Source organism: Coccomyxa subellipsoidea, assembly GCF_000258705.1.
Source record: "Coccomyxa subellipsoidea C-169, whole genome shotgun sequence".
Lineage (NCBI taxonomy): Eukaryota > Viridiplantae > Chlorophyta > Trebouxiophyceae > Coccomyxaceae > Coccomyxa > Coccomyxa subellipsoidea.
The window spans coordinates 26,158-39,919 of NW_005178016.1; the positions used below are offsets into that span (position 1 = coordinate 26,158).

Sequence of the window (13,762 nt, forward strand, 5' to 3'; positions counted from 1 at the left end):
ACCTTCCAGAAACTGCCAGTGAAGTCTTGCAAGTTCCAAAAACTCAAGTCACCAACTGGCTTGTCACTGCAATGCGATGTGGCACTCGCCGCTGCTTCGCCGCCCACGGTCGCGTTGAAGCTTTGTGAAGTCGCTGCCCAATCGCCACTGGGCCAGTGGCGATGCAGGCTGTATACAAACCTTAGGACACAAGGCTGAGACTTTAGCAATTGAATTTGTCACGCGGGGTACCTTTCCCTGCCTTCCCCTAAATACAATTTAAGTTGCTTCAAAATGTACATCGCAGCTCTGAGCATGCTCAGCAGGCAATCGCCTCAGATTAGGCCTCTTCAGAATAATATGACATGCATATATATGTTACATTATGCCAAATTGATCCTTGTGTTAACATGAAGCCTCTTACAGGAGAGGCATGTCCAAACAACAGATTAGCAATCTGTCATCATGGTATAAACTTGCGCCTCCAGTTCAATCACAGCACGACCTTCATGACAAATGGAAGACCAGTCAGGGTATGTCTCAATGCTACCACACTGTGTCTGGCAGACAACGGTGGCTGGCCCATTCCGGGAATGGCTAGAGTGGCTGGAATGTCAGAAGTGGCAGGAATGGCTGGAGTGGACGAAGTAGAAGGAGTGGCTGGAGTGGCTGGAGTGTCAGGTTTGGCTGGAATGTCAGGAGTGCTACTAGTAGAAGGAGTGGAAGGAACTGCAGGAGTAGAAGAATGTCGGAGTGGAAGGAATGGCCAGAGTAGCTGGAATGGCAGGACTGGCAAGCGTGGCAAGAGTAGAGGGAGTGGCGGGAGTGGCGGGAGAAGAGGAATGACAACATCAGAAGGAGTGGCTGCAGTGGCAAGAGTGGAACCCTAGAACACAGTTCTAGGGTTACAGGAGTCGCAGGAGTAGCAATAAAAGCTAATGACCGAGCCAGGCCTGTCTTTGCATCCTGCCTTTCCTACCTTGTGCATTGGTGTATAGCAGGTCAAGTTGGCGCCTTAAGGTCAAGTGGATTACAACAGTGGATGGGATGGCAATACCCTAGACCCTTGGTACTCCGTCCGAAAACAAGGACTATAAACTGTGTGACCCCTGAAAATCTATACCCTACGTAATGAGGGGTCATTCTGTGATCAGGATTAATGAGAAATCAAGACAAAGCGAGCATGAAAAGACTCAACTACGCCGACCTGATGTTGGAATACGAGGTTGGCCCTAAAATACCTTTCACCTAGATCCTCGGACAAACTGGGCAGACAGTTTGCCGAGCGTATCTGCAAAAGCATGACTTAACCAATACTCATCGAATCTTAATGGATATTGTCGAAACATGTATCTTTGCGAATGGCCCACCTTTTTTAGCAAACTAAAGGTGCTTTGAAAAAGTCTTAAAGAGATCCTTCCAACGAGACACCAGGCGGCGGGCCGCCGCCTCAGATCTAGATCAGAGACCTATGCGACGAGCTGCACGCACCCGCCGTATGATGCGGAAGTTCAAGTTGAGCCGAACATATCTTTGAGACATTCTCAGCATTTCTAATAAAACCACTTGCTGGTTTAATAATAGTGAAAACACCTAATCTTCTCAACGCAATTGTTACATAGGCCTGAACCGTCTCTGTTTTGGGACGCCGTGTCAGACCAATGATTTACACATCACATCATTTCATGATGTTCTGGCACCATGGAAATTCCCATCTGAGCCCCCTGAGTCAGGGGCCTGACCATGGGGCGCCGGGGACATCCAGCCCATAATTTCCCATGAACTCCTGCAATCACTGATTGCAGGTCTCAACTGAGCATTAATGGGATGCGACTTCATTTGAAATCTTGGGAGATTCAATTCTTGAGAAAATCCCATGAAAACTTCAACCTAGGGTATCTCCATGCATGAAGCTGCTTCACACATGAAAAGCCATGGCTGAATATCATGGTATCCCTCACGAGTGTTACTGTTTTCTCCTTTAGCGCTACTGCACAGCGGTAGGCAGTGTCTAAGCTCTGCGATCTGTTTTGCACAGTCTCTTGCACTATCATAGCCACGATGACCTGCTATAGCAGCGCACAACAGTGGCCCAGCCCGTTCGTATCTTCTGCCGTAAAGTAAAGCTTGCCGCGAATGTAATCAAAAGGCTGCACCCGACACGAGAGCTCATTCTAAGGGTTCTTAAATGTATGTAGATGATTATGATGGCCACGCGATGTATTCCGCAGTGGCTGCGAGGTCTGGAACGTCCAAAACGGGGCCGGATCGTGCGGTTATATACAGGAAGAAAGCAACACTGCCAACATGTGATTGTAGATGTAAAAGCTTGTCCTCTAGTTGCTATTTTAAAGGTCTCAGGTTTGATCCCGTGATGTGCACTGCGTTTTTTTTTTTGCACTTTTTCTCGAGACATCGTCGTTCGTGCGACAGGCTGCCGTCACGTTGCCGTCTTGCCCTGCCCATTTCTAGCGCTATTTGTCTTATTTCTGCGCTTTAAACCATGATTTCACACGATCCACCGTCATGGAAAATCATGGGAAAGCTGACTGTCGTGGGAAATCCTGGCGATACCCAAGTGTGCGGTTCCCATGGAACCGTAGGCCAGGACGTCCCAAGATTCACCGGCTACGTGGAGCAAAGCCGTGATTCCATGGTTGCGGCGATTCCGCATTGTTTCTCAGGGCCCCAAAACAGAGACGAACGTGCTTCAAAATATTTCAGATATACTGCCGGCAGGCGGCCTCAGGCTGTACTTCAAGTACCTTGGTTTGGACATGTGCATGTAATTGGGAGTCTTACTTAGTCTGCTTAAGAACCTATGCCTATGCCGAACCTTTCACCTACAAGTATACTTTTCTTTACCCAAAGAATGCCCACCAACCATAACGAAGTTGCACAGCTGCCACCGCAACAACTGTTCCATCCAGATGATCTTCCAACGCCAGAGGCTCAGTCAAATACACGCAAAATAAATCAGCGCAGAGTTTGCCTACAATCTGTCGGATCTAGATGAAGACTTTGACCATCTGGGAAAGTAAAAGCAGCAAAAATTTTTAGGAAGAAAGGGTCATTTGACTTCTCTGGTTCTTTGCAATTGCGTCTGCTGAGATCTCTCGATGACAAAAGTATATTATTGGCGGCGTACCACGAACGTGTTACAAGAAAAGTTTGGGGCCCTCGAGTGTTGCTTTGATCCCTGAATAAGGCAAGAACAGGCGGGAAAAGGCCGCTGCCGCGGTAGTTGGCTAAAAATTCGGGGCATCCCTAAGATTTATAAGATGTTTTATCAGGGAGACTCTCATCGGATGCATGTTTCCCTTGTATTCGGCCTCGTGGCTCAAATTGCCGAAGGAGTGTGGGAGCACCGCGCATGACGTCGTGTACCCCTGAGGCACAGTCTCTACTCACAGGCCTCTCAGAGCAGGCTGCCTTCGGGGCGTTGTAATGGCCAGATCTCAGTTGTTCTCAACTTAGGGTTTGCCCTTAATTCCGCAGGCTGCCCCTAGCCCCTAATTATTTTGTGCATCCCTCGAAGGGCCCTTGGGGACTATTAAATGGTACTAATGCAGTAATTACGTAGTGTGGTAATATATCATTATTACATTATTGAGACCTTGTGGCAGCCACTAGTTTTGTGTGTCTTTACCCCCCTGAGGCTAATTGGTCTTGTAGGGAGTCTGTCACTGCCCATCTTCATATCAAAACTTTCTAAACTGTGTTCCGTCAAAAAATTGGCTTGATATCAGTACAGGTTTGCCTCAAAAATGCATGACTGGCTGAAAGTGGTGCAAAACTAAATAGCTAAGAATTTTTTCCTAATTGTCACATATCGGGGCAATCAAACACAAAAGATGTTCAATAAAAAGTTCATCTGATCCGCAATCATTCACCACTGGGGTAGCTCTAACAAGGGGTAGCAGTTGTGTATCTAGTACCGTACCTTTTGTATGTAATCTTCTCGGAGTTTGGACTTCTAGGAAGGAGCTTATAAGCTATTTAGGCCAATATCCTAAGCCTTTAAGTTCTTCAGACTAGGGTCGTGAAGATTTTGGATCCACCTTCTTCTAGGCTTGCAAATCACCCAACGAATCTGATTCAATTTTCAATTAGATTTATTACAGGCTGCAACAAAACACAGATCGGTTGCACCTGCCCCTGCAAATTGCCCCACAGCAGCACAGATAATGCCATGGCGACTCACGACATTAGCTGCCTCACTGTGTCACACTCAGGCTGATGTCAACAACAAGCAAAACCTGCACTAACTGAAGGAATCCACCTTGAACAAATCGGCATCAATATCAATCTCTTGTGCAAGTTGACTTGTTGCATATCTATACATTTTGTCAGCATACAACCCTTGTGTATTGGCGTGTCCATTTGAATGTGCTAAAAACCACCTGGTGCACCAAATATAACTTTTAAGAGTTCCATGAATATTCAATGGCGTGATTCTGCTCATGCCGTACAAATTATGTCACATGGTCAGACATCAACATGTAATATACACAAATTGCGAAGACAAGGATTCCACACTGCAAAGAGGTAAGGGTACCGTGTGTAGGCAGATAGGTGAGGTTCACCGACTTTCCAGCTGGCCTTTACAAAAACAGTCTCAAATGGATGCATAGAGATATTATCGTATGTCCCATGACGAGATGGATGCGTATTGTTGTTGCACTTCCAATGAACCCTTTTCCTCCAATTAATCCCGACAGGATACCTGCAGAAGACAATGATGCATGTCTGGATCGCCCACCGGAAACAAAATACAGTAATTTGTTTGTAAGTAAACAACGATGACTCGGACCAATGATTGCACCTAATGCGCTGTCATCATGTGAGGCACGTGAGCCTGAAGGGGCGTGATGAGCAATGGCCCAAACAGTGATGTTGTTCTTCAGGTTCTTAGGCACCTGACTAATGCTGCACTTTTCCTTGCCCAAACAGGAACGATGATAGTCCTTTCTTGCAAAAATTTCAGCTGACAATAACCTAAGACAATAATCATGGAGACCTATGTTTGTACGATGTCACAGTAACTTACTACAAAGTAATTGAATTTGGAAGGTTCAAAAAACGTTCAACTAGGGTAGCGACTGCAAGTAAAGTCTTAACTTTAATGCTTTTTGACAACAAAGTGTCAGATTTGGAGTGAAGCTTATGGGGGAGCGCACATCGACATGATGGTTGCAATGTTGTACCCAGCATTGAAGATGGCGGTGGAAAGGCCGTACTCCCCCTTGACTACAATACCGTCACTACAGAGCTTGCACTTACGAACATGGAAGACACCCTCGTCCAACACGGTCTTCAGGCCTATTCTATCCACACCGAAGGCCCAAGACTCCACCTACACGCACAGAAACCGATTGCATTTGCAAAATATGCGATGTAGAGTAATTTCGTACGATTGTCTGTACAATGCAAAGGTTCCTCAGATTGCAAAGGATACCAGCGGAACTGTGATAATACAGCCGGATTGCAACGAATATATGTTGACCAACATGAGCATCAACTTATTTTGCAGCTACACATAATGTTTTGGCAACGTAGTGCATGTTTGTAACAGAAGCACGGGTTGTCAATCGTTACCCTTGGTCCCGGGCCTCCTAGATCTGTCGGAGGCAAACAAACCAACGATGACCCAACCAGTTTGACATTCTCATCAATCCTGTCCGTGAAGACTTGCGTCCACTGCCATGACGGCGGCAAGTAGGAAGGATAAAATGGTCCTCTTACAGAGCTATTCAAAAAAATAAAGTATTTGTATTGCTTTATGATATCTAACTGGCGGCACCATTCAATGGTCACCTGCATGTAAAAAAATCCATTTAAAATCAAGAGCTACATATGGTTGGTTCAATCCTGGTTCAATTTTCAACAGATGTCTACCACCACAAGTCATCAACAAGTGCGTTCGCACGTTGTGTGCCGCAAAATCCATTCCAATATTCTGCTTCCGCAAAAGCAGCGTGAAACCATCCCCCATCCAAGCTTTCGAAACAGTTTTCAAGACTTCTTTGTTGTACTCCTGGGCCTTTGTGAGCAGCGATCGGCAGGGCGAACACTTCCTTGTGTTCACTACAATGAAAGTATCAGTATCGTGAGGACGTATAAAATGGTGACTTCCACCCATTGCAACCCTTGTGAAGAACTGGAAGTTCTCCAGTTGGACTTTGTCTTTTTGATAGTAAGAATATGACACAAGCACTTTCGTTGCCCTTGTTGCCGGAAACCCATATCTGTGTTGGTGTTCTGAAGGAATCACAGACACCGTCTCAAGTGGCCCTCTGGCTTCTTCAGAAGAATGCATTTGACCGGTATTAATGCTTTGTGTCATTGCTGGTTGATCTCTGAAATTCCATGGTTGTCCTATTGAGTCTTGCTCTTCCTGCATCAACTACAAGTGTCCATAATCAATGCCATTCGTTACTTCAGCATCCTTGCTCAGTCTCTAGATAAGAAGACTAAGTCTGTTGTAGCAAAGTCAAAGCTAAAAACCAATGAATCACATAGAATGCAAGACATACAAAGCAATGCGGGAGCCAAGAAGGAAGGAAGGGTTGCCACTCGGTGTGAACATTAATATAGAAAACATTTGCCGGCTCAGGCTTTGTACAAGGGTGTGGTGATATTACGTTTCAAAATCGATAACAACGTAGTGATTGTTGCGCACGCCCAAAACAACCAAAATGAAAAAGGAAATGCGATGCACCTCACTTGCGGTGGAAGTGATGGGCGTCCTTTGGATTTGGCGATCTATAAAGTTCCATATTGAGAAAATGCCGATACCTTCCCCTCCACCGACGTTGACCCTGACATTTCATGCAATTATTGATGACATGATTTTGTTACACCTCGGCTCCAAGAAACAATCTAAGAAACCCCTGATGTTTGAATAACAGAGAATCGGCAGAATGTGGAGAATTGCATAATAACGGTGCTGGGTCTTCAAGCATCAACTGGATGTAGGAAAGCGAGCAGCGAGATAACATATGTTGCACATTACATTCATGTTGAGCAGGGCTCAATTACCTATCACAAAGCCGCCGTGCTTCCGCCATCCAGCTTGCGCTGGTAACCTTTGATGTCACTGTAAGAAAGGCAACTTCATAGCCCGCCTCAGCTATAGCCAAAGACGCCAATTCCTCAAACTGATGCAAGCTGGCTTCCATAGTATCACAAGTATCACAGCACTCACGAATCTCATTATTTCTCATAATTGCTTGCAACCCAGCCTGCAGAGAAGGTACAATTCTTTGGCCGCCGTATATTTTGACATAGAGGCCTGACATACAGAAATTTCAGTCCCTTCTTTTCTTTGTAGGAGATCATTCAGGCAGAGCTAACCTTGGTCACAGCGAACATTCGGCCATCCACCAAGGGATGCTTCTGGTTTTTGGTCTTCACCCAAAATCCAGGGTCCAAACGATTGCAGCTTAAAGTGTCCCCAACCATTTGAATGTTGTCCTTTAATTTTTCTGAGTAAATGGATGTCCAATGCAAATTGTCCTGCAAACCGTAATTAGGATCGGCAAGTAGATTAACAACATTTTCAACAACAGCATGGGGGCGTGAGAAAAGTGATAAAGCAAATTAGGCCAGGCAACAAGTGGACAGACTATTTACCACAAAGGCACAGAGTTTTACCGGCAAATATTGAGGCAAGACAGGGCCACGAAGCGAGGCATCAAGGAAAATATATTTTTGATATTGTGCAAAGCGCGCATGCCGCTTCAATAAGAAATTCACTAAAGACACCCAACCGGAACACCTTTCCTTGTGTAAAAAACCTACAAGGTTGCTGGGCAAGCGATGGACTTCATTTTCACCGTCCCCTGGCCCCTGTAAAATAAGTACAGAAACTTGAAAGGGACGAGGTACACACTACGAGACATCGATTGTTGACACATAACTTTTCTCCGCCCGATCTCTTTCCAGTGCGGCAACGTATGACATTCGTAGGGGAGTTCATCTACCAATCATCACACGTCTCAAGATGAATTTCAGATAGCATTGTGGCTATACCTTGATCGCAATGAAAAAATAATCCACCTGGACACCTCCCATTCCCTTTTCAAAAAATAATTCCAAGTTCTGTAGATGCTCCTTTCTGAACAAAGCATAGCGATACAGTACGACAGTGCTAGCTTTTTGATACGTAGACGATTGCAAACGGAGGTGTCCTGTAGAATTCCTGATGCCACTGCAAGAAGACATGTCAGTTCGGCCTCAAATTTCACGTATGGGTCACGAAGGATCGGAAATGTTAAAAGGCGTATAACTGCCTGGGATATTTGGGGGGCCAAGGCTATGGGCGCAAGAGAATAATAAAATTTTACGCAAAATTGCACCTACCAAAGAAAGACATTGAATAGCAAGGGCTTGGTACAATACTGATCACCTGAAAACAGCGATGCCACAAATTGTTGCCAAAAGCAAGAAGTGAATAAATCGCATTGGCTATCACGTTCTGCTTCTATCTGCCAACATTCTCTGTGTCACGAGGATATCTCTTTCACGCACTCCCACCAGGATTGGGTCGGGGAAAGAAGTGTCTTGCAAAGTGCGTGAGCACGTGTTTGTCCGGCAAGCACCAAGCGAACCTCTGTAAAAGAAAAAAAGTCTTATTCCTCTCTCGAAGGAAAATTATATATGCACCAACTCAGATTATAAGAGCCTGTCAAGGCTTTCGCTCGGCGGCACTCTGTGGCCTTGCGAACCGTTCTCGGCAGCTAAGATTTTCCGTTTCAAGCACTGCTGGCATGCATGATGATGAGAACTGTCTGGGATGAACATGTTGGGATCAATTAGACCGGAATCGTACTTAATGACAGGTACATCAAAATGTTGCATTCACAACAGTTTCTATAGGTAGTACAAGTAATCCTTAAAGCTAGCTAATTTATAAGCTATCACAGAGAAATCGCCCCGTGCAAGTCCTAAAAAGAAGTGATTAAAGTTTGGAGTCAGTTAAACAAGTTGTACCATCTAGATAGTCACTATGATGTGTACTCGGAAAGACCCGTGAGACGCGAGTTGAGTAAGATTCGTCAAATTTGTTGTCATACGTTATCATGTACCATGTGCCCCTCTTAGAGGTCACGTGAAGCCTTAGGGTCCAGAGGGATTGCACGATCGATACCTTTGGAATCAGTGATGAACCTAATATCTCTCACATAACAATGCTCGATGTCGGGTATATGTTCCCTTGTACAAGTATGCCGTTTCCCCTGATTATTTGCAACCGCTGGCCGGCCGCCGGCCCGATCTACTTGATGTATACCATCTACGCACGTGTTGGCGTGGGATGGTAAAAGTAGACCACCATGCCAACCCATGATGGGCAATGCCAACGTGCGAATGCCCGATTCACCGGGTGACTCATTGGGTCGGACCCAATTAAATTAAATTCATTGGGGTTTCCCGAAATCATGCATAGTGCGACAAGACCCTTAGGGTTTGGCATTGTGCTACTCCCATTCATTGTTCCCATTGTTACTAATTAGGCATGAGCAACCTTCTAACCTCTCCCATTCCTCCCACTGCTGCCATCCCTCCCATTTCTCCCATTCCTCCCATTGCTGCCACTGCTGCCATTCCTCCCATTCCTGCCATTCCTCCCATTGCTGCCACTGCTGCCACTGCTCCCATTCCTCCCATTCCTCCCATTGCTGCCACTCCTCCCAATCTTGCCATTCCTCCCATTGCTGCCACTGCTGCCATTCCTGCCATTCCTCCCATTCTCCCTTTCCTCCCATTGCCGCCACTGCTGCCATTAATGCCATTCCTGCCATTCCTGCCATTCCTCCCATCGCTGCCATTGCTGCCACTCCTCCCACTGTTGCCATTGCTGCCATTGCTGCCACTCCTCCCACTGCTGCCATTGCTGCCATTCCTCCCATTCCTCCCATTTCTCCCACTGCTCCCATTTCTCCCACTGCTGCCATTCCTGCCATTCCTCCCATTCCTCCGGGGCGCAACCCAGGGCCCCGGGACGCGCACGGCAACTCCACCCTCAATATTTTATTAAGCCGCCGCGGCGGGAGCGCACCGCTGCCGCCTGGCCGCGCCCCGGGACGCGCACGGCAACCCCACCCTCAATATTTTATTAAGCCGCCGCGGCAGGAGCGCGCCGCTGCCGCCTGGCCGCGCCCCGGGACGCGCACGGCAACCCCACCCTCAATATTTTATTAAGCCGCCGCGGCAGGAGCGCGCCGCTGCCGCCTGGCCGCGCCCCGGGACGCGCACGGCACCCCCACCATCAATATTTTATAAAGCCGCCGCGGCAGGAGCGGGGACGCGCCAACGGGTACAACAGCGCTCCTGGCGCAGCAGCGTCATCGCCTGCCTTCAAATTCCTGTTCAATAGGGGCGCTTTGGGTGCTTTTAAGCGCCGCAAATGATCACTTGCCTGCCTTTCCATCCTGGAGTACAAAGGTTGCTCAAATGTACGCTGGGCATGTGGTGTTCTGATGTAAGTGCTCAGTCTTGTAAAACACCTCCTCTGTTTCACTTGCGATGCATGGAGCCTTCTCATTCACTCTTGGTGGACCCTTGCAACTCAACTTCGGAAAAAAAAAATTGTACGAGCTCGTCAGTGTTTGCCACACAAGAATGCATTCTTGCTTAGCCTGACATGTTGAAGCAGCTATCTTCACAATGTTTTATCTCTGCATGCTGCATCCGGGTATTGGGACGAGGGAGCGAACCCTTATGAACCTTGTGTTTAAGCTTTGGAGAAGGGGGTGGATCTGCCCTTCCGAAGAATGGCAGCAACAACGGCAGTGGCAGCAGTGGGAGGAATGGCAGCAATGGGAACAATGGGAGAAATGGGAGGAATGGCAGGAATGGCAGCAGTGGTAGAAATGGGAGGAATGGCAGGAATGGCAGGAATGGCAGCAGTGGCAGCAGTGGCAGGAATGGCAGGAATCGGAGGAGTGGCAGCAATAGGAGAAATGGGAGGAATGGCAGCAGTGGGAGGAATGGCAGAAATGGGAGAAATGGGAGGAATGGCAGGAATGGCAGGAATGGGAGAAATGGCAGCAATGGCAGGAATGGCAGGAATGGCAGCAGTGGGAGGAATGGCAGGAATGGCAGCAGTGGGAGGAATGGCAAGAATGGCAGCAGTGGGAGGAATGGCAGGAATGGCAGCAGTGGGAGAAATGGGAGGAATGGCAGGAATGGCGGCAGTGGCAGCAATGGGAGAAATGGGAGGAATGGCAGGAATGGCATTAATGGCATTAATGGCAGCAGTGGCAGCAATGGGAGAAATGGCAGCAATGGCAGGAATGGCAGCAGTGGCAGCAATGGGAGGAATGGCAGGAATGGCAGCAGTGGGAGAAATGGGAGGAATGGGAGGAATGGCAGGAATGGCAGGAATGGGAGCTGTGGGGGGAATGGGAGAAATGGGAGGAATGGCGGCAGTGGCAGCAATGTGAGGAATGGGAGGAATGGCAGGAATGGCAGGAATGGGAGAAATGGCAGCAATGGCAGGAATGGCAGCAGTGGGAGAAATGGGAGGAATGGCAGGAATGGCAGGAATGGGAGCAGTGGGGGGAATGGGAGAAATGGGAGGAATGGCTGGAATGGCAGAAGTGGGAGGAATGGGAGGAATGGCAGGAATGGCAGCAGTGGCAGCAATGGGAGGAATGGCAGGAATGGCAGCAGTGGGAGAAATGGGAGGAATGGGAGGAATGGCAGGAATGGCAGGAATGGGAGCTGTGGGGGGAATGGGAGAAATGGGAGGAATGGCGGCAGTGGCAGCAATGGGAGGAATGGGAGGAATGGCAGAAGTGGGAGGAATGGCAAGAATGGCAGCAGTGGGAGAAATGGCAGGAATGGGAGGAATGGCAGCAATGGCAGCAGTGGCAGGAATGGCAGGAATGGGAGGAATGGCAGGAATGGCAGCAATGGGAGGAATGGCAGGAATGGCAGCAGTGGGAGAAATGGGAGGAATGGCAGGAATGGCGGCAGTGGCAGCAATGGGAGGAATGGCAGGAATGGCAGCAGTGGGAGAAATGGGAGGAATGGGAGGAATGGCAGGAATGGCAGGAATGGGAGCTGTGGGGGGAATGGGAGAAATGGGAGGAATGGCGGCAGTGGCAGCAATGGGAGGAATGGGAGGAATGGCAGGAATGGCAGCAGTGGGAGAAATGGGAGGAATGGCAGGAATGGCAGGAATGGGAGCAGTGGGGGGAATGGGAGAAATGGGAGGAATGGCAGAAGTGGGAGGAATGGGAGGAATGGCAGGAATGGCAGCAGTGGCAGCAATGGGAGGAATGGCAGGAATGGCAGCAGTGGGAGAAATGGGAGGAATGGCAGGAATGGCAGGAATGGGAGCTGTGGGGGGAATGGGAGAAATGGGAGGAATGGCGGCAGTGGCAGCAATGGGAGGAATGGCAGGAATGGCAGGAATGGCAGCAGTGGCAGCAGTGGGAGAAATGGGAGGAATGGGATTAATGGCAGGAATGGCAGCAATGGAAGGAATGGCAGCAGTGGCAGCAATGGGAGGAATGGCAGGAATGGCAGCAGTGGGAGAAATGGGAGGAATGGCAGGAATGGCATTAATGGCAGCAGTGGCAGCAATGGGAGGAATGGCAGGAATGGGAAGAATGGGAGGGAGTGGCAACAATAGTAAAACCCTAAGGTCTTGTGGTTCCCTCAAATCATGGCATGTCCACCAAGGGGTATATGTACAATGTGGCAACTTTCAGCCAGGTTCAACCAACAATAAATAAATTATTCAGTATATCTTATACAGTTTATACAGTGTATCTGTAGCTTGTCTGCAGTGCAGACAAGCCTTGCCTGTGGCAGAACAAGCGTGATATCATCAATATCACCTATATCATCTAGGTTTCAGATATTACTCGATGAACAAACAGCTGAGGCACCACTTCTTCAAAAAGGCCAAGTTTGGCGATACAAAATTATGAAGTACATACTTCGTAATGGGCGCTGCCCCCATGCAAGCGTAGTAGACTAATAGTGACGATCTTGCATCGGCGGCCTTTGCCGTTTGCAGTCTGCTTAAGCCGTTACACAGCAGCTTCCCCCTCAATCTATAGATTTATAGCTTAATGGACTTTGGACGGTCCTTTGCACTCTCTACATCATTTTCAATGATGCCAGTTCACAACTGACTGCCTTGCAAAAAGCAGATTTTGACAATTTTGCTCATTTGTGTTGGGATATCCGACAGCGGTGAATTCCTCTTGTTGTCCAGCGATATTATGCTTACCACCACAAGAACTTAAATCAAAATCAACAAGCACCATTCCAGCATCCTCCAAGAGTTGGTATAAGCGCCCCAATGCAGTTGCATGATCTTTTGTTTGGGCAATAATCTTACTGGTATGCACCTCGATTGCAAATTGGTCCACCTTATGGACAAAACTCTCGTCATGCTTGAGAATGTCATCGGCCAGGCCGTATTCACATCCTTCACAGTCCATTTTGAGCACTTGCAACTTTTTCGATGGACAACGCCTTTGCGAGGAGGGGAACGCTTGCTAGAAACCAAACACCAGGTTTGGGTACGAAGGGTGGCGATTCTTTGAGCCTAGCACCCACCTGCAAAAAGACTGCGTTGGCCCCTAAGAAGTTGGATTGGTAGGAGACAGAGGGATCCAATCCCAAACCATAACAGTTGTGTCTTGATATCAAGTCTGTATCAAAGGATGCATCGTAATTGATGCTAAAAGACCAGAAAATACAGGCGCCGTCTGGCTTTATAAAATGAGCCACGTTGCAGATTTGATGCTTGCCATATCCG

At 47.9% G+C, this 13,762-nt stretch overlaps 1 protein-coding gene across 1 annotated transcript; it reads right to left on the bottom strand.

The window, feature by feature from the left end:
* Nucleotides 1-3,565: 3,565 nt before the first annotated feature.
* COCSUDRAFT_55018 (hypothetical protein) lies at nt 3,566-6,195 on the bottom strand. Its single transcript, XM_005642551.1, has 5 exons — nt 5,909-6,195; nt 5,578-5,796; nt 5,160-5,335; nt 4,538-4,705; nt 3,566-4,382 (listed from the first exon to the last, which is right to left on the bottom strand). Exons 1-5 carry the CDS (start codon nt 6,119-6,121, stop codon nt 4,244-4,246), a joined length of 915 nt encoding a protein of 304 aa, XP_005642608.1. The 5' UTR covers nt 6,122-6,195; the 3' UTR covers nt 3,566-4,243.
* Nucleotides 6,196-13,762: the final 7,567 nt, after the last annotated feature.